General features: G+C 50.8%; 2 protein-coding genes across 2 annotated transcripts in view; both read right to left on the bottom strand.

Annotated features, from left to right (window-relative positions):
* Rara (retinoic acid receptor alpha) overlaps window positions 1-7,951 on the bottom strand; it is a 47,221-nt gene extending 39,270 nt beyond the window's left edge. Inside the window, exon 1 of the mRNA XM_029483722.1 lies at window positions 7,845-7,951. The gene's annotated coding sequence lies outside the window, so the exon portion shown is untranslated. The remainder of the gene's footprint in view (window positions 1-7,844) is intronic.
* A 6,671-nt stretch (window positions 7,952-14,622) lies between these two features.
* The window catches only part of Cdc6 (cell division cycle 6), a 13,248-nt gene continuing 3,501 nt past the window's right edge, over window positions 14,623-24,369 (bottom strand). Inside the window, exons 5-12 of the mRNA XM_029483558.1 lie at window positions 24,194-24,362; window positions 23,488-23,594; window positions 21,707-21,846; window positions 20,332-20,432; window positions 18,870-18,934; window positions 16,478-16,680; window positions 15,121-15,261; window positions 14,623-14,825 (exon numbers count right to left, since the gene is read on the bottom strand). Of these exons, the coding sequence (XP_029339418.1) occupies window positions 14,736-14,825; window positions 15,121-15,261; window positions 16,478-16,680; window positions 18,870-18,934; window positions 20,332-20,432; window positions 21,707-21,846; window positions 23,488-23,594; window positions 24,194-24,362 (1,016 nt within the window). The 3' untranslated portion in view covers window positions 14,623-14,735. The remainder of the gene's footprint in view (window positions 14,826-15,120; window positions 15,262-16,477; window positions 16,681-18,869; window positions 18,935-20,331; window positions 20,433-21,706; window positions 21,847-23,487; window positions 23,595-24,193; window positions 24,363-24,369) is intronic.

The raw sequence follows: 24,369 nt of genomic DNA, 5'->3' as shown, positions 1-24,369 counted from the left end.
AGTGCTGGGATTAAAGGCGTGCGCCACTACGCCCGGCTCCTTCTTCTTTCTTCTTCTTCGACAGGGGTTCAGAAACCTCTGTGTAGCCCTGGCTGTACTGGAACTTGCTCAGTAGACCTGGCTGTCCTTGAACTCAAGGAGATCTGTGCCTGCCCCTGCCTTCTGGGTGCAGGGTAGGATTAAAGGTGTGTGCCTTACCTTGATGCATATGGGTACACTCTTCTTGAACACACACCCTGGGACAAAAGGCCAGCCCCCACACATGCTCATAATATGACTGTGTACACCTCCAAGGCATATATGCACACCCGGCACACACACACAAAGGGTGCCTACACATAAGGCCATGGAGTGGAGTGGAGTTTGCATATGAAATGATGCAGCTGGAGGTCCATATGGGCACAAAAGAGAAAACCCACACACACCATCTACTGCCCAGAGGAGTCAGACACATTCAAGATTGGACACACAGCCTACACACTGTGGGACACTTCCTTCATGCCCAGGGCACCACAGGTCCAAAGTCCAGCCCTACCCAAGCATGACTGCAGGATCAGAAGAGGTCCCTGGGCAGGGGGCCAGGAGTCAGAAGTCCACAGCAGTAGCTGCGTTGGTCTCAAAAACGGGGTTCTCGGGGCTGGAGAGTTGGTTCAGTGGTTAAGAGCACTGACTGCTCTTCTGAAGGTCCTGAGTTCAATTCCCAGCAACCGCATGGTGGCTCACAACCATTGGTAATGAAATCTGTCGCCCTCTTCTGGAGTGTCTGAAGACAGCAACAGTGTACTTACATATAATAAATAAGAAACCCCGGGGTTTTCACACCCTTCAGCCAGGCACCCTGTTTCAGGAGAACAGAGTACTTAGACTACAGCAGGAGGCTGACGGGAGAGAAGAGCCCCAGGGCTATCCTAGGTCCTCCACTCCTGCACGCAGGAGACAGGCTGTGGGGGTGGGAGTGGGGGAAGCACTGGTTTCCCAAGACAAGGAGAGTCCCTCATCAGACTAGAGGAGGCCAGGGTGGGCCTCAGACAGGTAATAACTGTCCAGTGACAACTCCTAGTCCTCAAAGGAGTTATAGCTTGTGGAACTCCAAAAAAAAAAACAAAAACAAAAAACCAAAAAGCCAGCATCAAGCCAGATGTGGCTGCATACACCTGTAACCTCTAACACCAGCACCCGGGAGGCTGCAGCAGGAGCACTGCCAGAGTTCAAGGCCAGTTTGGACTATATAGTCATGGCTACAGAGAAAGACCTTGTTTCAAAGCAGAACGATCAAAGGATAGCATATCCAGCACTCCAGAAGTGGAAGCAGGAATGAGCATTAGGAGTTTGAGGACAGCCTACAGACAAGAGGGACAGAGGGAGAGAGAGAAGACGTGCATAGCAGACACATGCAGGAACTAAGCAGAATTTGAAGTAGGCTTGGGGAAAGACAGTCTCTCCCAGACCACCTGAAGATGCGTGAGGCAAGAGGGAGGTACCTGCTAGAACCAGCCTCAACTTCCTCCTCCCCAGCCTCACAACTCATTTATCCAAGAGGTATACTTCCCAATTACCTTCTTTTAAGTCTCGGTCCACCAGGGGTCCTGTTTCCATTGTTTATAGGATAGAAAACTAAGGCTCGAATGAAGAGAAATTGGCAGACTGGAGAAATGGCTCAGTGGTTAAGAGCACTGATTGCTCTTCCAGGGATCTTGAGTTCAATTCCCAGCAACCACATGGTGGCTCACAACCACCTGTAATGGGATCCGATGCCCTCTTCTGTTATGTCTGACAATAGCTACAGTGTACTCATATACATAAAATAAACAAATCTTTAAAGAAAGAAAGAAAGACCCAGGCGTGGTGGCGCACGCCTTTAATTCCAGCACTCCAACTTCATATAGTGTGGTTCATGCTTATAGTCCCCAGGCCTTGGGAGACTGCGGCAGGGGGATGGCCATGATGAGCTCCAGGGAAGCCAGGGCTGCTACACAGTTAAGTTCCTGGCTATTGCCATGGTCTTACAGTTTGTGGCGCAGAGGTGCAGATGTAGGATTTGAACTCACGGCTGTCTGCTCCACACTCCCCCCATTTCCTCTTCCAAATCAAACATATCCCACTCTATTCTCAAGCCTGCTACCTCTTCCTTTACCTCATGTGGGGGGAAGCAGCGTGCTCGTCTGGCTCTGCAGGTTTATGGGTAGGGCTAGGAGACAAAAGAGATGAGAGAAGACACTGGGGGCTACACGTGTAACCCTCCACCCTAACCCTAGTATGATGCCCACCTACCAGGCGGGCATGGCCGGGTGACTCAGCCGCATCCGGGGAAGATGCCAGGGCAGTGACTCACCTACCGAGAAGAGCTGAGTCTGGTACTTTGCCAGCCCCAGGACAGAAGCGACTTAGTCACTACCAGGGCTGTGCTGCCCAGCAGGCATGACCTACGGATTGGATCAGGGACAGGGGCCACAGGCAATGTCCTCCCTGGTTACATGCGCCCCCTGGTGAAGGCAGGCTTCAGCACTCAGGCTTCAACTGTGGCTCTGCCAGCCTCTGTCCTCTCACTCCTGCCCAGCTCCATGGCACCAGCTCTGCCCCAGTGCCAAGAAGTTTATTGAGACCCTCAGGCTGGGCTGCGATGCCCCCCTTGCAGCCTTCTCACCTCTCCCCTGCCTGCCCCCACTCCCCACCATCACTTCACCACCTACTCTCCGATTTACCCCACCCCCTCCCGCCACCCAAGTTGTATCCAGGCAATGAGTCTCCTTTAAACATGTCCTGGCAGCGCTCCTGCCCCCACAGCCCCTCTCACCCTATGCGCGCGCGCACACACACACACATACACTCTCTCTCGAACACACACACACACACACACACTCCTGCCAGCAGCTGCTGAAGTTGTTGAGCAGGAGGGAAATCATGAGGGTGGGGCCGGGGATTGAGTTACCAAAGCCAACGGGGTGGGCTGTCACCCAATCCCCCATCTCACCCATCTCCCTCACCCACCTGCCTCCCTCCCTACCTCTGGCTGGCAGCCTGTTCTCCCTTGAGCCCCTCCATCCCACTCCACCCAAACTAGGAAATAAATGTTCAAGGGTAGTTGTCATGGGAAGCCCAGCCCAGTCTATGTGTAAGAAAGAGAAGGTGAGAGAGATGCAGGCAGACCCAGCTACCTCACCCCCACCCCCACCCCCAGCTCAGTGTTTGGGCTACAACCACTAGGTGTGTCTATGCCTGCGTTGAGAGACTGAAAGGCTCAGACAGAGGAGCTCACTGGGTCCCAGTGGAGTTGGTGAGGCCCAAAGGGAGTTGACAGACTGAACAGCCTCAATCCATTTACACTATTGATTTCTTACACAGTGCCGCAGGCTTGATGGGGGGCGTGATAAATCAGGACCCCAGAGACAGGGAAACAGAGTGGGCAGGGGGGAGGGGCTCCTGCGCCATAATTTGTGGTCATCTCAGAGCTGCTTGGTGAGGAGGTGGCCAGCCAGGAAACAGGAGGGGCTGAGTGACAGGGGCGGGGTTGGGAAAGGAGGTGTTGGATTAAGGTCCCCATCTGTAACAGTTCCTTCCAGCTGGCAACACAGAGGGAGGTTCTAGAACAACTCTAGGGGTCGCCATTCATCTTACAATCCCACGAATGGTTTTCTTCACACCTATACACCATGGAGTCCCTCAGGGAGATGGCATGGCTAGAATCCCACTGATGGCTGTTTGGCTATTCTCTACCAATCTATCTCTCCATACCATCCCCTGCTCCTAGGACTCACACAACCCCGCCCCCTAATCTGAGACCTCTTCTAATTGTGCTGGCTCCTTTCTGTGCTGGGGACAATGGCATGGGTCCTGGGCATGGCAGGAATGAGCTCAAGATGGGTTCTGGGGAGTCTAAAGATATGTGTCCTTGTCCCCCATCTGTCTTCAACTCACCTTGAAACTGTGGACAAAAATCCCTGGCCCTCTCCAGGTCTCTGAAATGAAACAGCTGGACGGGATGTCCCTTCCAAAAGGTGGCTCTGAGCCCCACAGCTTGCCAGCCTGGGAATGTGTTGGAAGCTGTCCAGCGCCTCCATTCACACCAGTGGCCACAGGCCGCCCAAACAAACCAAGCTGGAGTTTACAGAGACCCTGCACAGACAAACAGGGAGGGAAACAGCCCTCCCTCACGTCCCTGGTCTGAGGTTCTCCTTGCTGCAAGCCCGTGAAGGAAGCATAAACTGTGTGGTAGAGACCAGAGGACAGTGGTACAAACCATCTGGGCTCCAGTCCCAGCAAAGCTGGTGAATGGTTGAGAGTCCGAGGGTAAAACACATCCCTCTCTGGTTCCCATCAGTGAGGGGAAAAGGGCTTGTCTAGGTGGCAAAAGTCCCTTTCCGATCCAAGGGGAACCGGAGAGAGAAACCTAAGGGGTCTCCAGAGCTCTTCTGCTGCTCTGAGCTGAGTCAGGCCCCTCTCGGGGAGCTTGTTCCTCTGGCCAACACACTTCCTTGTTCTGTCTGCAGCCCCTGGCCTCTCCTCACTCCTCAGCCTGTCTTTTTACCCTCACCTTGGCCAGCCCCTCTGCCTGCCCCGTGCTTTTCTGCACGTCCCTCCTGCCAGGGGACAGACCAACTAAAAATAGTCCCCACAGCCTTTCTCGCCCACAGCTGCCCAAGGAGCAGGAAATAGGGGGGCCAGGAGGCCCGTGCCCTGCCCTCACCCACCGACTCTCAGTTCAGAATGGTGTCCAGCACTCCAGTCTGGGGCGAGTGCCAACTTGGTCATCTCTGGGGCATCCCACACCCCTTCCCTAGAGGGGAAGGCCTGCTCCTAAGTGCTTACAATCTCAGAGTTGCCCCTGCCCTGCGGGAGAAGAAAGGAGGTCATTGGTCTAGAAGAAACCCTTCCCAATTTTTGACAAATCAATGCCAACCACATTGTGGGCACTGAGAAGGGAAGGCTTGGCCCTACCCACTGGTTTTTGAGGGCATAGGGAATTGGCATTGGTAAAGTGTGTGTTCATTTCCTTTATCCTAGCCTGACTGGAGGAGAGACAAGCTAGTACCCCACCCCCAATTATGCTAGCCCTGTGCTCCCCAAAAATGCACATGGCTCGGATATAAGGGTCTCAGTAGGTACCCCTCAGATCTATATAGCCAAAACAGCAACAGAAGGTCTTGGATGCCCAACCAGAAAGCCAGAGGCTGGAGGCAGACCCAGGCTGTGTTCAGCAAGCCTGGCAGGCACGGCCGGCAAGCTGAATCAGAGGTCAGTCGTGAGAGAAGTTGGCTCTCTACGGTGCCACAGGCTACCTACATACAGTACCTGCTCCCCATTCCATCTGGGATTCCTGGCACCTCCCAGCCCTTGGGGAAGGCCTTCTCCACACAGGCGTCAGGAAACCAGTTCAGAGACTCTCTGGAGGCCAGGAAGGGAGCCCTGCACAGTGAAGCAGGCGGGAAACCCAGGCGTCCTGGCCTCCAGCCCAGAGAGTAAATGAGAAAAATATTTTCCAGGGGAGGAAAGGAAACAGGCTTGATAGGAATACAGACAGACAGGCAGACACAGACACAGACACAGACGCAGACTCACACACACACACACACACACACACACACACACACACACACACACACACAGAGTGCCCCTGCAGCTCCCCACAGGGTTGAATTGAAGCAAGGAATACTACTCAGAACAGGAAGGAAGAGCAAGAAGGTGAAGGCATGGGGATGGGGAGACAGAATGGCTCTCCCCTAAGTCTCCCCTCTCCTTATCAGCGTAGTAAGGTGCCTGCATTTTAAGGCCAAGTATCAATCAGGGCCTCAGGCATGAGGAGCCACCCCAACCTCTTGTCCCTAGTCCCTAGCGGTTCATCCCTGGGCTTCCTCTCATTCCCCTTTCTTGGGATGAAGCCAGGATTGAGCAAGCCCAAGGTGGTGCTCGTGGGAGGCAGGGCAGCGTCAGGGGCAGCTCTCACACCATCCTCCCCACTGGCCTCTCTCCCGCCTGCTTTCAGCCACCACACATATCTCAGCTGTCCAATCCGATTAGGGCTCCTGCCCAGTGAGCCGGACAAGGAGGCCACTGGGCAGGGAAGAGACAGGCAAGGACGCAGACGGGGACGGCGAAAGGAAGGTGGAGAGGAGGCTCCTGAACTAAGCTGTGTGGCCTCTGAGGAGAAGGGGAATCTGGTGCCCAGATTGGGGCTGTGTGCCAAGCATCTCGGTGGCAGGCAAAGCTGCTGTTCTCAGGAAGTTCTGTGTCCTTAGGCAAGGCTCCTCTGTCCCCTGGGTGGTGGTGGAAGGAGATGGAAGGCAAAGAAACTGACCCAGATTTGAGGAGGGTTCCCATCCTAGAACTCAGAGGTCATAACTGGAGTTTCCACATTATCTCCTGGGGCCTCTTCTGGCAGGGTCAAGGTCAGGTAAGCCCAGGCAGCTGTCCTTAGCAGTTTTACAAAGGAAGAAACTGCAGCTCAGCTGAAGAGACGCAGGCTATAAATGCATATAACCGGTTAAGTCTCTCAGAGTCAGGCCTTTTGACTTGGAGTCTGTTGCTCATACCCAGCAACCCACTCTTTCTGTATTGAGAGCAAAACTAAGTCTAGAATCCATTCCATGACTGACCCATTCCTCCAAAGCCAACCATCAGGGGAACCCTGAGAAACACGAGGGAGGATAGAGTACACACTCAGCTAGTTCCCAAATAGGTACATGTCACCCACCCTCACAATGTCCCCAGAGCTCAACTACGATGGGTTAAGAGCTCCTCTATCTCCTTCCTGTTCAGCTACCCCCAGGGGCAAGATACACACAAGGCTACTAGTTACTCAGACAAGCCACCAGCCCTTCATAGGAACCCACCAAACCCTGATCTCCAGCAAACAGAGCCTATCAGCCCACCAAGGGAGAGGAAAGCAACCAACTGTAAACAGAAGGTGCCATCCAGTTCCCTCCCAGGGAGCCCGAAGGAGAGCTCAAGCCTGGGGCCCTCTCAGCTCCAGAGTAACACCAGGAGCCCAAGGCTCTAAAAGCCATGGAGTGCAGGGAGCTGGCATAGCCGATCAGCCTTCCAGATCTGGTCCACACCCCCTTCCCCAGCCATCTGGACTGAGCCTGATCTGGCATGGGCCTCCCTGGGAATCTCTCCCCTTGGATACACACAGTAACCTCCATCCAAAATGTATAGGTCTTCCGACCACATGGTCTCTACACGGGCACTCAACGGAGGGGGCTCCTGCACTAAACGCCGAGGTGTTGGCAGGGATGAGAGTTCTGAGCTGAAAGGACTTTCCCTAGAGAACAAGGTCAGCAAACACCGGAACCTCCACCACCTTTCTGCAAAGCCCTTGGGCACCCAAGTGTGTCCTGCACCTGGAAGGAGACCTGGGCTCCCTATATAGGGAGTGGAGGCAAAGTCCTGAGCTCCAGGCTGGGAAGCCACGAGGAAGCAAGGGAGAAAGCCCTCAGGGGGAGCACGGTCCCCTCCACGCCCCTCACCACTTTTTCAGTCAGGTTACCTTCTGTCTAGGTGAGGTGGAGGTGGAGGGCTAGGGCAATACTGCAAAAGAGGGTGCAAGGGCGTGGGGCCTGGGCAGACCTCCCCCACTTTCCATTCTTAGCGAGAGAATGCAGACTGCCTGGGAGGGGGCGAATAGCACGAGGGGCGCTCCGGGGGTCTAGGGCTCCGAGGTTTCCAACGCCCCAGGGTTCCCAGGCTCCCACCTCCCTAGACTACTGTGAGCAATGGGGGTGGGGGGGGGTGTTGGAGAGATGGGGAAAGCCTGAACTGCCGAAGAAGGAAGCGGCCGGATCTGAAGCCGAGAGGCCCCAGCGAAAGGAGACCAAGGGAGAATTGGGAGGGGGCGTGCATGATCTTACCTGCTCAGGTGTGTGCCGGCAGGGGGGCGATGGGGTTCCCAGGAGAACCGGGGAAGCCCTCTCAGCTCGATTCAGGATTCCCCCCTGCTTCTGGGTTAGGCTGCTGCAAGAGGCACGGTTCCCGTTGGGTCCTAAAGCCCACTGTTCAGGTTGTAGGCTCACCCTGCCCTCTTACTACCAGCCCCCACTTGGCTAGCGGGTGCGGCGCTGAGGACTGAAGGAGGAAAACCAATCCGCTATTAGAAAACTAGAGGGTCGGGTACAAGGGCAGGGGCCAGGGGCAGTATCAGATCAACACACAACGCCCCAGGACAAATAGACGTTTTCTTTCTGCTTTTTCTGAGCCTATGGATTTGGCCTTGAGTCATGGGGACAAAGCTAACACCTTACTCACTAACACTTCCACTGGGCTACCTGGCTATCAGCTACAAGAATGTAGGAAAAGCAACGTTCAGTTTAGACAAACACCTACTAATGTCCTCTTTTTTCACACTGCTCATCCCATCCTTTACCTCTAAGTTCTCAGTGCCTAAGAGGTCCTCCCAGGAGAAACCCTTGGTCTTCAGAAAGAGACCAAGGATGGAGTCTCTCTCTCTCTAAGATTTTATTTATTTACTATATATAAGCACACTGAGGCTGTCTTCAGAGACACCAGAAGAGGACGTCAGATCTCATTACGGATGGTTGTGAGCCACCATGCGATTGCTGGGATTTGAACTCAGGACCTCTGGAAGAGCAACCAGTGCTCTTAACCGCCGAGCCATCTCTCCAGCCCAGACGGACTCTCAATGGCAGCTGGAGACTATGGCCTTATGTTAGACTATGGCATATTGGGGAACTTGAGGTGTGGACTCGTGTATAAAAGAGTCTGAGCAAGCCGGGTGTGGTGGCACACGCCTTTAATCCCAGCACTCGGGAGGCAGAGGCAGGTGGATTTCTGAGTTTGAGGCCAGCCAGAGCTATCCAGAGAAACCCTGTCTCGAAAAACAAAAACAAAAACCAAAAAACGAAACCAAAACAAAACAAAAAGAGTCTGAACAGGTAGGACTAGGGAGAAGGCAGGCTTTGGATACATCCAGTACTAGAGATGGCAATTAGCAGGGAATGCCTAAGACACAGAACCTAGGTATCAAGCAGGGCCCTGGCTCAGCCCTCACCAGGATCTTGAACCTTTATCACCACAGGAATATGTTAAAGTGCATTTCCCCAAGTATTCTGGGGCAGAGGTGTCTCTAAACACAGCAGGTCAACTTCAAGGTCACTGGCTCTGTAGTGTAGGATGACCAGCTTTCACAAAGGTTGTCCTTTTTCTGGTCACCTTGAAAGAAGACTTGAGGCGTGGTGGGCCAGACGGGGCCTCCGGGTGGCGGCTGAGAAGTCTGCACAGTGCTGGACTGAGGGCTTCTTGCAAGGAGTGTGGCGCACTATTTCCAGCAACAGAGGCGGGGTAGGGTGCGGGGTGGATGGAGGGTGTCATGGGGTGGGGGGCGGTGAAGGGCCAGAAGATCAGGGTAGATTGAGGGGAGGAATATGGCCTCTCCTTAGAAGGGGAGCGAGCAAGGGCAGAGCCTCCAGCCCTCACAGTCTTGCACGAAGAACTGGAAGGAGCTAGACAGTCAGTATGGAAGCCCCAGGGTGGAGTCTGTGGGGTGAGCTCAGGTCAAGCCTTTCACCCTAGTGTGCCTCAGTTCTCTCCCAGCTGTTAAACAGGACTCCAGATTCTTCCCAGGCAGTTAATGAGTGTTTACCAAAGGGCTCGGAGCTCCTCAGATCTCAGCTGGGCCACCACTACAGTTAGAAAGCTCAACTCAAGACAGGCTGAGTGCTATTCGGGGAGGGGAGGCGCAGGGGAAAGGGAAGCAGACCTAGTCTCTCATCAGCTGAGGATGAAACCAAGCTCCAGGAGAAGCACAGGCCCCGCTGCTGCCACAGGATATCCTTGTACCCAGGGATGGAGGTCCCCCGTCCCCATCCCCCTTCCCACTGCTGAATGCTGGCCTCTAGCTAGCTGTAGGCAGAACCTAGCCGGGCAGCTGGCCTTCATTAACTCCAGCTTTTTCGCCCCCCACTGTGAACCCACAGCTTCTACAGGCCTAGGCTACAGGGGGCTGCCCTAGTCTGACCTTGCAGCTGATACTGGGGTTGGGGGGTACCGCAGCAAAGGCCAAGTTACCAGCTGAAAAGAAAGTCAAACTAGACTCCTTTTTCCCACTGGGAGCAAGCAGAGAGGAAAGGGGTGTGGGGGTGAGAGGGTGGAGGGGGGGGGGAATTTAGGGCAAACAGCAGGCAGTGAAGTCAGCTGGATTGAGGCCCAGAAACCCCCACACCCCGAGGCCAAGTTTGACTCTAGCTTTGCGTTCAGCTCAAGTCTTGGCGAGGCCCCAAACTAGGGAAGGCCCTGGCTGCCCCTTTCCGCCTCCCTGCCCCCACCCTTATTAAATACACATTTTATCTCTCAGCATCTTCATTATCTTAACTGAAGGAGACAAGCAGTGGATGGCGGCGGCAGAGAGCGTCAGGGGAGGGGGGGCTGTGGGGAGCAGGCGCACCCTTGTTACAAAGTGCTGATCTAGCTCTTTCAGGCAGTGTGGGAAACAGAGGAGGGATCAAAGCGAGTGAGGCTGATTCAGAACTCAATTAGAAATTAAAAAAAAAGAAGACGAAGAAAACCCGGGGAGCCGACTCTCCTTTTGCCAGCCTGCAGTCTTCAGCCAGCCCCTTGCACCCAATTAGCTTCTACTGGTAGCCTCTGGACTGGTGGAATTGGACCATGAGACCAGGACACACACTTAGGCCTCAGCCACCTTTCTCTTTGGTGGAGAAGACATCAGGAGGAAACAGAGATAATCCCCCCCCCCCCCACACACACACACAAAGCTAAAAAGTAGGACATCAAAGGTGGCTTCCTCCCCAAGTCCCCAGTGCCCAGCCACAGCTTTCTGGGCAATCTCTGGGGACCTGAGTTAACTTCTTGACAGACCTACTTCTTCCTAGCCTGTAGGCAAGTCTCCAACCCACAGCCAAAACCTCCCTGGAGCAACAGAGGTTGCCTGAAGCAAATCAGTAGGATGTCCAAGGGACGGGCTGCAAGGCCCTGGGACTGCCAGAAGGCGGCATTTTGCAGGGTCCCAGCCCACCTGAGTGTGTCTGCGCCCCACAGTTTACCTCCAGCTGAGGACTGTTTTCTAGATGGGGGTTGAGGGGGAAGCAGTACCTTCCTGGTTTCATTCACTGAATAGCAGTTAATGAATAGCAACCAGAGTAAGCGCTGGAGACCGATACAAATGTAAATAAAGTCTGCAGAGGGCTTCTCCTAAGCTGTAGGAAACCAACTAAACCGGTCTCTTATACCATAAATAAAACCACTTTGCCCCCAGTCCCAGATATTTTTGTGTTTGTGAAGGTTAAAGGTCAATTGTAGGTGTCTTTGGCGTGGTGGCGCACGCCTTTAATGCCAGCACTCGGGAGGCAGAAGTAGGCGGATTTCTGAGTTCGAGGCCAGCCTGGGCTACAGAGTGAGTTCCAGGACAGCCACGACTATACAGAGAAACCCTGTCTCGAAAAATCAAAAAAAACAAAACAAAACAAAACAAAACAGGGGTGTCTCTCACCTTTACTGACCAAGCAGAGGCCGTCCAGCCAACAAGCCCTAAGGATCTTCCTGGCTCAGCCTCCTCAGTGCTAGAATTGAAGTCCTTGTGTGTGAATGTGTGGCAGAGTGGTCTGGAGATTGAATTTGGGGCTTCATGTTTGCACAGTAAGCACTTTGCCAACTGAACTGTCAAGGTTTGTCTGTTTGGGTTTTGGTGGTGTCTTTCCTTTCCAGCCCCAGCACTGAGGACTGAACCCAGGGCCCTGTGCCTATCAGGCAAGCCCGAGAACTCCTTTATTAAATTGTCCAGGTTGGCCTTGAACTTATCCTGTGTAACCGGGACTGCAGGCCTGTACCACCAGGTCTAGTTTGTTGTGTATCTTGAGAAAGTCCGTACAGGCAGGGAGGACTGGGAATGTGGTTCAGTGGTGATGTTCCTGTGCTGGGGTGGGGGTGGGGCAAGGAGCAATGGGAAGGGAGGGAAGGAAAAGGGCTCTGCCAAGTTTTCTGATTTTTGGGTAGCGAGGCTGGACCTCACACACTCTTGGAATTAGCTAGCCACAGGCAAGTCTTCATTGAGCCAGAAATGGCAGAGGCATCTTGGGGTTGAAATTCATACCAATTTTATTGAGTCTATGTTCTTTCCATAGCGATACCCGACACTATGGAAACTTAATCTGGTTCTTAAAATAACAACAACAACAATAATAATAACAATAATAATGACAAACCAGGATATACACACCCCAGTGTCTTCAAAAGGAGAAAATGTAGGTCACCATCTTTGCCACTACGCCATGTGGCCTAAGATCCTGGCAAAAGCTAGTAACCACAGGCCCATCCCTTTCCACTTAAACTCCCACCACCTTCCCATAGCTTCCAGCTTCGGTGAGAAAAACCAGCAAGGAAAGGACTCTCTCTTCCTTTCCGCCTCGGCGTCTGAATTACACTTAAGACTTTGCTGACAAACATCCATCAGCCTCTGCTCCCACAAGGGCAGTGGAAGCCAAGCAGGGACTCTAAGTCTGCTTCACGCATCATTGACAGAACCAACCCTGTTCCAATTGCTGAAGCCTTAAGAGCAGCAATGACCTAGAAATCGACAGTGTGTGTGGTGTGTGTGCCGAAGGAAACTTAACAAAACAGTCCACAAAAAGCCCTATTTCCAATTGGGGAGAAGACGTAGAGAAGGGAAGGAACTTGGCCCCTTTGAATCTGTAAATGCAATCTTGGCTAGAAGCCAGGGAGGATACAGCCCAGTCCCACTGAGAGTCAAACCATGTTCCTGACTCAAGCCCTGCAGTTAAGAGGAAGGCGCCAAGCCTCAACTACATTGGAGGCGGGAGGCCGCTCCTTTTTGGGCAGGATCCTACTATGGACACAGAACAGACAGCAGCTGCCCACAGTGTGGAAACAAACTGTAAAGCAGTCACGTCTCTTAAGGCTGCAGCATCCAATAAAATGTAATTTAAATCAAGCCTCACATCTGTTCTCAATCCCATTCGGTCTCTGCTTCCCATCAGTCTTCGGACAATCTTTACAATTATGCTCGTTAACCCTTACAGTTCCAGACTCTCTCCAAACTCCTTGGGAAGAGTATGGTCTTGTGCACGGCCCCAGAGGGAATGTGTATTCTAGGAGTGAGTCCTTGACATCCAAACTCCTCTCTACAGTCTTCTGCAGTGGGCAGTGTGTATTTCAGAGGGCATGGAGCCCTCCTATCCCATCCCATCCCACCCCACCTGCTGTGGTTCAGATCACTTTACAAGGATACAGTGTACAGGCTGAATCAAACAGTGGCCAACAGATCTCCTGTACCCATATCAAATTCCCAAGCTCCGGGCTGGATCAGGCAACGGGGCAGCAGCCGGCCTGGAGAGAAGCGAAGACTCAGACCGTTCATCCCAGGCATGCTTTGCTCCCAAGCACTTAGCCAGGTACGAATGGAACAGCAACCCCCCAAACAAGTCGGACTCAGGTACCTTCCTGCCCCTCCCTCAAAACCACCCTTGCCCGGGCCACACTCTCAAAGCGGTGTTGTAATGGTGCCCTCTGGTGTCCCTGTCACAAACTGCCACTTAACGCCACAGGAAGATGAACTTATCTAGGGAGCCTAGAAAGAGGGGCTCAGATGAGAATTCATCCAGAATTGCGTCCTATTGAAACCATGGCTCTACCTGAGGGAAGCTAACCCTGAGGCAAAGTGTGAGAAAGTATTTCCACTGGTTAGTTATTTTTAATTTGTTGTTGTTGTTGTTTCTGGAGTCTCTGTAGACCAGGCTGTCCTGGAACACGTCTGAAACACAGAGACCCGCCTGCCTCTATCTATCACCTGCGGGCTGGGATTTAAGGGTGTGTACCACCAAGGCCTGATGAGAAGGTATTTTCTTATTAACCTCTGAAAACCTAAGCTACCATGGAGTGTGGCTGCTCAAAAAGACGAACACAAACTCATAAAATGGCTTGAAGGGTAGGCGCTTGCTGCCAGCCAAGTTTGATGGCGCGAGTTCAGTCCCAGCGGTCCACACCTTAGAAGGCAAACAGTGACTCCTGCTGCTTGACTCTGATATGAACACCCATGTGCCCGAAAACCCAGAGACAACAAATGCAGCCCAGACAAATGAAACTTGAAAATAAATATATTCACAATCTGTAGTTATTCTCCTCATCACCCCCATCCTGGTGGGGAGCAAGGGAGACTCTTCATCAGTCCTTAAAAAGTCCAGTGCAGCAGCAACACCTGTCACACGAATGAGGCATCCTCTGAACATAATATAATGCCCTTCCCACGTAGGCTTGTAAATTTTCCTGGATCATTCCATTTCATCCTTCNAAACTTCAAAGTTCTTTACAAAATATATCCTTTGTAGACAGAGGTAATACATATACACACTCTTCAACACAAGTCTGTATATACTCATAGGTACTGTGTTTAGGAATGTGAAAGGGGAAAAGTAAAAGGGCCACTGGTTTTATTTTTTACAGAGTCTCATGTAGTCCTGGCCAGCTCAAGCTCACTATGTAGCAAAGGATGGCCCTTGACTCTATTTCCCAAGTGCTGGGATCACAGGCATAAAAGTCACCACACCCAGCTACTCAGTCATTTTTATGGGTAAAACCAATAAGAGCCAAAGATATTAGCCAGCGCTAACACTCATGAATCCATACACTAAAATTTACTGGTGCGGAGTAAAAAGGGCCGTAACTGTTTCCAAACGACCTTACTAAAATGAAGATTCCGGGGGCTGCCAAATGCCAGCGGGAGGGACACCTGCAAGCGCCGTGAGTAAGAGAGCCATTCAGGGCAGACCAGCAGCGAGGATGTTCCCAGTGAAAGCTTTGCCTTTTAGGACATGCTCTATTTCCTTTTCTTCAATCTTCAGAGACACCTGGAAAGAGAAGGGGTCTTTCTGTGATGACGAACATCGGCGCTCACGCATGCACGCGCTCTCAGGCGCACATGTTGTTACACCCCCCTATCCTATTCCATTCTCCTCAGACAGGTTAACTGCTGCCAGCCTCAATGGCCCGAATCACATCACTCCGTCCTCACATCCTAAGCCCTAGCTGGCAGAAAAGCAAACTGTTCACTAGTCACTTCTAATCTTTACTTTGGCAGAGGACACGCTCGCCAAGACAGGACAATTAAAAGCAGGGACACACACAAAAAGCCAATACTTGTACCTTGGTGAGGCGGCTCTCCTTATTTTTCTTTAATCCCACAAGGCCCCTGGACTCCAGGAGCCCTGAAAGGGACAAACACTCAGACTGGTCTACGGCCGTCACCTGCTGTTTGCGACAGATGCTACTGTAGGCTTCATATAACTGGGAGGAAATGAGGGAGAACAAGCGTCACCTACAAGCCACATCTCATAACCTTCCTTACAGATTGAAAAACAAAAAGGAGCCCAGAAACTGTGTCTTGTTATCTGAATATCCCCCCTCCCACTTTTACCGAACCCTAGAATAGGCAACAGACCTTCCATACCCCCAATACTTTATGTGATTCTTCTTATTTAAAAAAAAAAAAAAAAAAAAAAAGCCAGGCGTGGTGGCACACGCCTTTAATCCCAGCACTCGGGAGGCAGAAGCAGGCGGATTTGAGTTCAAGGCTAGCCTGGTCTACAAAGTAAGTTCCAGGACAGCCAGGGCTATACAGAGAAACCCTGTCTCGGGAAAAAAAATTATTTATTATATGTGAGTACACTGTAGCTGTCTTCAGACACACCAGAAGAGGGCGTCAGATCTCATTACGGGTGGTTGTAAGCCACCATGTGGTTGCTGGGATTTGAACTCAGGACCTTCAGAAGAGCAGTCAGTGCTCTTAACTGCTGAGCCAGATTTATTTTATTTTTCTGCTGCCATGTATTTATGTATGTGTACCATGTTCATGCCTAGATGCCCACGGAGAACAGAAGGGTTGTTGGATCCCCTGGAACTGAAGGTACAGATCCAGATGGTTGTGAGCTACCATGTGGGTGTTGGGGATGGAACCTGGGTCTTCTGCACGAGCTACTGACTGCCCAGCCATCTTACTCTAAGGTAGAACTTAGGAAGGGGGCTTTAAGGAAGTTTGGGGAAGGACCATAGATGCAAAGACAAAGGCGGGTTCTACACAGCCCTGGCTGGCAACCACCCTGGCTCTGCCTCCTAGCTACCAGGATTACAAGTATGGTACCGCTCTATCTGGTTAATGGTTAACTCCGTTTTTAAATGTTGGGGTAGGGGGCTAAGGGTGGTGAGACCGGATCTTTCTGTATAGCCCTGGCTATCCTGGAACTCACTAGGATTAGACTGGCCCAGAGTTCACAGAGATCCACCTGCCTCTGCCTCCCAGAGTTTTGTTATTAAAGGCGTGAGCCACCACCGCCTGGACTTAACTCATGTCTCACGACAGTGTAGCCTTGGTTGGCCTAGAATTCCCTACATAGACCAAGCTCTGGGTCAAATGTGCCAAAGCTCCACAAGCCCCTGCCTCCTACTCGTTTGGAAAGTAGCTTTGGCAGAGCCTCTGCCCCACCTGCTGAGACCCAAAGCTTACCTTCCCCAGGGTGACCTCTTTGATTTTCAGCCGCCTGGTCAAGAGCAGCAGAGAGCAAACCAGGATCTTCTGCTGGAGAGGAAGGGAATCCTGTGTGTTTTCTTGGCTCAAAGTCACCCTGTTCCCATCAACTTCCGAAATGACTTGGGATATGTGAGCAAGACCAACGCGCTTGGGAACTGGCGACTCGCTGGGTGATTTACCTGCAAAGTAAGCAAGCTTTGTCCAGTTCAGTTCCTTTCCTTCCCTTTGTGTAGCTGTCCTCAAAATCTGTCCTCTGCTGCCTGCTTCTGCCTCCTGAGTGCTAGCACCACCACCATCTGGCACTTTACTCGATTTCAAAGACAATCGCCTGTGTATGTGTGGAAACACATGATGCAGGTTTTAGCTAACGGAAACCCCTAGGCCCACGTAGCGGCACAGCAGAGGTTCTGTTTCTGGGGCGGAAGGTGAGGGAAAAGGCAGTTCCAGAAAGCAGGCTTGCCTTTTCTCTAGGAACTAAGGACCCAGTCATCTTGTCCTTTAGGATGTAGTTTCGTGTTGAGAAGATAACGAATCTACCCTCCTGAATAAGCAAGAACCCAGACAGATGCCAGCAAGCCTGGCTAACGGCCTCAGAGGTTGGCCGGGGAGTGAAGCCGGGTGCCATAGCACTTGCCTTGCGCAAGGCCCCTCGGTTAATCTTCACAGCCTAAGACTCTGAAGCAAAGACGACTGCCTGATCGTTACGAAAGGAAAAGGAACAGTTGGAAAAATTATCTAATATTTTAATTAGATATGAGTCAGATGGGCGGATAAGCGTGGCCAGGAAAAGTCAGTCCCACCTCAGGCCCCGCCCCCAGGTGGCTTTCCCAAATGACCTCTGAGGTTCAGTCAGTGTCCAAACTATTTGGCAAGACACTTGAGAAGATGCCATGGGCTAGCCTAGCATGTAGTAGTACCTACCCTCCCCAGAGCCGGAAGCCGAGCACAGCGGTGAACACAGAGGCCAGTGGCCCCACTGTTTGGAGAAGTACTGCTGTGAGAGGCAGGGTTTGCTCTCTAACAACCCATGCCTGCAGTTACTTCCTGAGGCCATCTGCACTTGCCCCACACCAATCTGCTTCGATTGCTTTACCACAAGCAGGAAGCTGCAGAAGGCTAATAGAGAAACCAGAGCTTCCAGACCGAGGAACACAAGTCCCACGATGAAGGGAACTTGGAAGTCTCTTCTTACTCCCCACACAATGGCAAAGCCCCCTCTAAAGCAATCCCAGCACGACACCTATCCCATTTTCCTGTTGCATGGTTTAAGAGTTACCTGCGCTGGCCCTGAACTTGTAGTGACCATGCTGAGTGCTGGGATCACAGGTATGGCCCACCATCCTGGACGTCTCGCCAACTTTTTGTTGCCTATCTATCTTCAGTGCTGGGGAACCTTTATTTCTGTGCATTAGAACATTCCTTGTATTTAGTTGAAGTCACCGTCTGTATAGCTTACTATACAGCAAGGCCACTGAAACCAGCCCTATACACGTATCAGAAGTCAAAAGAGGGGATCAGGTTACTCCTGTAATCTAGACCTGGGAGCTCTTTCAGCAGCGTGTGCCAGTGCTGATCCCAGGGCCGCTGACAAGCCTGTGTGTTGTTGCTAAGGGACGGGAGCCTGTAAGGACGGGATAACCTAAGGAGCCAGAGAGCAGTCTCAGTCTACAGATCAGGCTGCACTGCCCACTCACTGTCCCAGCACTAATGCCGGTTACTTTTTGAAACCCTTTAAACTGTTTCTTGTAGTAAATTCGGATGAAAAAGAGGAAGTTTCTATCCTGAACTCCCAACTAGAAGGAAGGAACAAGTCAGATCAGCTCCCCTTGTCTCTATAAAGATTAACACTGGACACGGAACACTGGTAAGTATACAGGTCACAGACAGGTGACATCTGCCAGTGAAGCAAAGGGAGAGCAGCGTTGTCTGTTGACAGCCACGGGGTCTTTGTGCTCTGCCTTGCAGACTGCCCCGAGACGAACTCCTGATCTGATGCTTGCTCATAGCATCTTTTTTCCTTTCTCCCTTCTACGTACTAGGCATTACCTTCTCCTACAGATGGACCTAAAGTGCACCCAACACGCCCAGAGAGAAGGGAGCTCAACCTTGCAACCTCCTTTTCGTTCCCAGAGTCTTGGAAGAAACCTTACTCCTCGAGCCCCTGCATTTATGAACACCCCTGGGGACACACAGACTGACACTGACAGGCAAGACTGAAATGACCTACATCTAGCACACCCTGCTCCCTCTTGTACCTGCTGTGTGAAGGGAGATTTAACTGTGTCTGCCTATCTTTCCCTCTCCTCATCAAGTCAATTTTCAAGGTCTCCGTTTAGAAAGGCCGACAGGAAGAGGGTAAGCTACTCACCTTCGGAGAGTGGTTTGAGGACTGTCTGACTCTTGACATCCGACTCCACAATTTCAATAGCTCGCCTAGAAAAAAAAAATTTTTTTTTTCTAAAATTAATTTAGTATGGCCCAAACCAAATACCACACCAAGCCACCATACCCCAAAGCAGGAACATTACTAAAAATACATTAAAGAAAAAAAAATTGAGTTTGGGCTGGAGAGATGGCTCAGTGGTTAAGAGCACTGACTGCTCTTCCAAAGGTCCAGAGTTCAATTCCCAGTAACCGCATGGTGGCTCACACCCATCTGTAATGGGATCCAATGCCCTCCTCTGGTGTGTCTGGAAACAGCTACAGTGTACTCATATAAATAAAAAGAAAAAAAAATTAAGGTCCCTTACAAATTTGGTGCCACAAAAGGCAAGCTCTCAACCACCTGTAACTCCAGTTCCAGGGGATTTGATGCCCTCTTCTGGCCGTCACAAGTACCGCACAAACATAACATACAGACACAGTCACACACAGTATACATACACACAGCTAAAACAAAACAAAACAACAGTAAATAAATCTTAAGAGGTGGGTTGGAGAGATGGCTCAGTGGTTAAGAGCACTGACTGCTCTTCCGAAGGTCCTGAGTTCAAATGCGCCGGTAGACGGGCTAGGCAGTGTGGAGGCTGGACAGCATTCCCACACAGCAGACCTCAAAGAGGAGTTCTCAGATATAGGACACATGTTGGCTAATCTTGCTGGCCTGCATGGCCATTACTCATAGCTGTCGGAGTTTGCTGACTAGGGCGAACTTTCTGTCTAGATCATGCCATCTAGCAACAGGGAGAGCTTCCTCTCCCACTGTTCTTTCTAAAGTGCTTTGCCCACAGGAGGCCATGGGCAGACCTGGATCTTCTGTAAGGCAATAGGGGGAAGTGGGACCAGCGGGCCAGCACAGCAAGGATCATTTTAATGGACCCAGTGCCCCTACTGGGAGGAAAAACTTTCATCAGTCAGCACAGAGGCTTTCCCCAGCAGGAGGGGCTGGGGGACAGAAGAGAGAAAGAGGTCTAGGGTAGGACTTGCGGGACCACCAACTGGAAGGAGGAAGGGGTGCCCACAAAACCAAAGGAAAAAGAAAGTCTGAAGGCAAAGATGGTTCAGGTCCATAAATAAACCTGCTTGAGACCAGCGAATGGAAAAGCAAACTGGAGTCTTTTTTTAATACAAATGTAATTAACCAATCTATAATCACCACGGGGAGTGCCGGCAACATCTCATTTATTTCTCCCTCCGTAGGTAATGGACTGATAATGTCTCAGACATTAACACGGTGGAGACCCAGCGCTCCCCACTGAGAAACAAGTCCTCTTTTCTGAGCATGGAAAGAGGCAGTGTGGAGCTTCTTAAGTCACATTCGTCTGAGCGACACCAGGTCACCGACAATGTTTCCTCTTTTAATAAAAACAGGCAACAGTGCTGTAACTCACCTGCAAACATCCAGTGCTTTACGGATGTCTCCTGAAACAGCAGACACTTTGCGGGCACAGAACTGGATCGCAGCACTGTCCAGAACCTGGTCTTTTGACACCTTCAGACAAGACCCAGAAGACATTTGAGTCAGGCTTAGTCAACACTGGCCCGAAATCCTAACTACCAGGAGACTACAGCAGGAGGATCTAAAGTCAAGTTAACACAGTGAGACTGACTCAAATATATAGTAAATAGAAATGCAAAATAAACAGAGCTCAGCATACAACACTTACTATTAGCCTGAGTACTGGTAATAAATAGAATAAAAAGTTTTGCTGGGCAGTGGTGGCGCACGCTTTTAATCCCAGCACTTGGAGGCAGAGGCAGGCGGATGTCTGAGTTCGAGGCCAGCCTGGTCTACAGAGTGAGTTCCAGGACAGCCAGGGCTATACAGAGAAACCCTGTCTCGAAAAACAAACCAACAAAAAAAAGTTTCTCTTAGCAAATTAGATTCTAATCACATATAAGTATTTTCATGGACTATGTCATTTTGGGAGTGGGAATGTAAGCTCACAGCTCCAAGTTTAAGGCTCAGTATTGCAAAGGTCTAAATCTCTTTTTTTTTTTTTTAAAGATTTATTTATTTATTATATGTAAGTACACTGTAGCTTCAGACACTCCAGAAGAGGGTGCCAGATCTCATTACGGATGGTTGTGAGCCACTATGTGGTTGCTGGGATTTGAACTCAGGACCTTTGGAAGAGCAGTCGGCGCTCTTAACCGCTGAGCCATCTCACCAGCCCGCAAAGGTCTAAATCTAACTGGCCTCCTTTTTAGTTCTAGGGGACACATTGCACGTATTTAAGCATTCTCTGGCCTCCAACTCAGTCATCTGCCTGTTTCTGTTTCTCAAGTAGACACAACCAGGCGCAGCTCATAGGCCCTACTTTTCAAAATTTATCACATTTGTTTATTTCTGTTTGGAGTGGGAGTGGGGCAGAACATGTGGGCTGCAGCTGTGGAGGTCAGAGGACAACTCCCAGGCTCCTCCCACCATGTGGGCCTCCGGGGCTGAACTCAGGTCATCAGAGCTGGGGACCGACTGACCGGTGTCTTTACCTTCGGAGCCACACTGGCCCGGGCCCCACTTTTAAAAAGCCATTAAGGAAGCTTTTGAATCCTCTAATTCCCACTCTTATTTCCCCAGCGAAGCAGCCAATACATGCTACCACGTGCAGAAATTCACATAAAATGTTCCCACTCATTATGGTCCACAGGAGCTGGCCACACCATTAATAAAGCAATCCCACGGAAATATTTTAAACCTATGGTTAGTTCTCCATCACGGGGATTATCCCTGCCACAGATTTTGGCACAGCAGCCGGCACTCACCTGATTAAGTCTATCCTGCAAGATGGCAGCTATCTGATTCCTGGTATAAGGTGGGAAGTTCAATAACTGCGGCTTACAGTTTTCGCGAGCTTCAAGTCTAGGCAGGATTCTGTCCGTGAGATCTAGGGTATTAGCAATCCCTGAGAAGATAGATAAATAACAATGACCACCAGCAATAAAACCATCCGAAAAGGAAATTAAGCCCCCTAAGATTCCCAGGCTTAACCCAGCATTTCAACTGTTGCTTCCACTTGCCCCATACCCCATGCTGCAAGCTGAGATGGACCTACTAGGTAAGATGGAGTGCTTAGACGGGTATTGTGAAACACGCTCATAGTCCCAGCACTGGGGAGACTGACACAGGAGGCTCACAGGTGTGAGGCTACCCTGGACAAGGGACCTTGTCTCCAGGAAGAAGGGGGTAAGAAAAGAGATTTCTGTTGAATTCCAGGCTAGCCAGGGCTGCAGTGAGACCCTGCCTCAAAAATAAATCTACTGAGCCAGGCGTGGTGGTGACCCTCCCACCCCTGCCCTCCGGACCCTGTTTCATCACAGCTCTCTGGATGCAGGTGGATCTGAGTTCAAGGCCAGCCTGGTCTACGGAGCTAGTTCTAGGATAGCCAGGGCAATGCAGAGAAACCCTGACTTGAAAACCAAGACAGACCAAAAAAGCAAACCTATTGTTTCAAAATGAGGCATTCGGTTCTTTTCTTCCCAGTACATACATGACAAGCACTGAAGCCATGGCTTCGTGCCCACTAAGCTCATGCTCTATCAGCAACTCACACCCCTCACTGCCTATGTTACTTTGCATGATTATGTGCGGTGTATGTAAACACTCATGTGTATATGCACTTCTGGGTGAGTGGAGGTGAGGCCCAAGTTGGTGTGAGACATTCTCCTTTAGGGTTCTGCACCTTAGTTTTTGAGACAGGATCTCTCATGATTATGCAGCAGCAAGCACCTTGCCCAATGAGCCATCTCTCCAACAGCAACCCCTATTTTTTAGTAGTCGTAGAAGCAGTAATACTACACTAATACTAATACTTTTGCTTGCTATGACACCCCAAATCATGATCTTCCTGCTTCTTCCTCCAAAACAGCTGTGACCATAGGAATACACTGTGGCGTCTGGCCTCTTTGCCATTTTTATTCCGACGTAACAAAAAAATCAATGTCATGTTATGTTAACTTACTACCATAGTAATTTTCTTTTTCTTTTTTGTTTTTGAGACAGGGTTTTTCTGTGTCGCCCTGGCTGTCCTGAAACTCACTTTGTAGATCAGGCTGGCCTGGAACTCAGAAATCCACCTGCCTCTGCCTCTCAAGTGCTGGGATTAAAGGCGTGTTCCACCACCGCCCGGCAGTAATTTTCTTATTTTGCTAAGACAGAGAGCTGGCTTACGATCCTCCATGGGTACCAGGGATGCAAGCAGTGCAGAGCTGCATGCAAGCAAAACACCCATGCACATAAATGAACAAACAACAGAGGTCACTAATGTGCACAGGGAAAGCTCACAGCTTTACAATGGACTAAGCACTAGCTATGAAGGCACTGGCTATGAGGAGCAGGCTTCAGACCTCAGAAGGCAGAGCTGAGATGCCCAGGACAAGCTGGCCAGTGAGTTCCAGGTCCAGCAAAAGACTCTGCCTTAGTAAATAAAAAATGAAGACCTGTGATGTCAACCTCTGGTCTCCACACATGTGTGTGCACCAACATACTTCACACGCACAGCTTCTAAACACCTAACAAAGCTTCACACTGGTAACTGAGCACTAACCAATGAGCACCAAGCGGGAGTTGCTTAGCCACGGCCACTCAAACAGTGTGTATAATACATCCTGCCCTTTGCTGTCCAGCTGATCCATCTCGTCCAACACCAACACGCTATGTAAAAAGAGAAGGAATTAGTACCAGTAGTCACATTCTCAACCTTCCCAGATTGGATCTGATCTACCCCTTGGGTTGCTTGCCTTAGGTTGGTAGAGCGACAGCCCCCATCACTAACATCATCCGATTGTTTTCAAGGAACTAGCTTAAAAAACAGTTACATTTTAAACTAGGCCTGGCAGTGATGATGCATAATGGAGGCCCATCTCTGTGAGTTTAAGACCAGCCTGGTCTACACTAGTTCCAGGACATCCAAGAATGCGCAAAAAAAGCGCCCCATTTCAAAAAAACAAAACAAAAGCATCCCAAACGAAACAATAAAACCCCCAATACAACAACAAAACAGTTAAAATTTAAAGTCAATAATCAGAAAGTTCAGGGGCTGTGGGTGTGACTCAGTGGTAGAGCACTTATCTAACACACACAGAGCCCCGGATTTGAGTCCTAGCACCACCACTAAATAAATTAGAAACTGTATTATCTTTTTCTTCAAGCACATGTACCCATGTCGCAGAGCAAAGTTCTTTCCCTCGGTGACCCCTTACAGACTCTCACCCAGCATCACGCAGCAGACAGACAGACAGACAGACACTCACATCATGGGGCCTTTCTCCGCCGTCAAGTGCTTTTCCAGTTTTCTCATCAAGTCCTTCCCAGCTGGTCTGCACAGCTCCTCCCGACCAATCTCCTGAGCAATAGCTGGGAACACAGCCTGGGCACTCCTCAGGGACATGCAATTCAGCAGGATAGATTTAAAGCCTTTTACTTCCTT

This window comes from Mus caroli, chromosome 11 (assembly GCF_900094665.2).
Source record: "Mus caroli chromosome 11, CAROLI_EIJ_v1.1, whole genome shotgun sequence".
NCBI classification, from domain to species: domain Eukaryota; kingdom Metazoa; phylum Chordata; class Mammalia; order Rodentia; family Muridae; genus Mus; species Mus caroli.
This window is presented reverse-complemented; position numbering and strand designations above follow the sequence as displayed.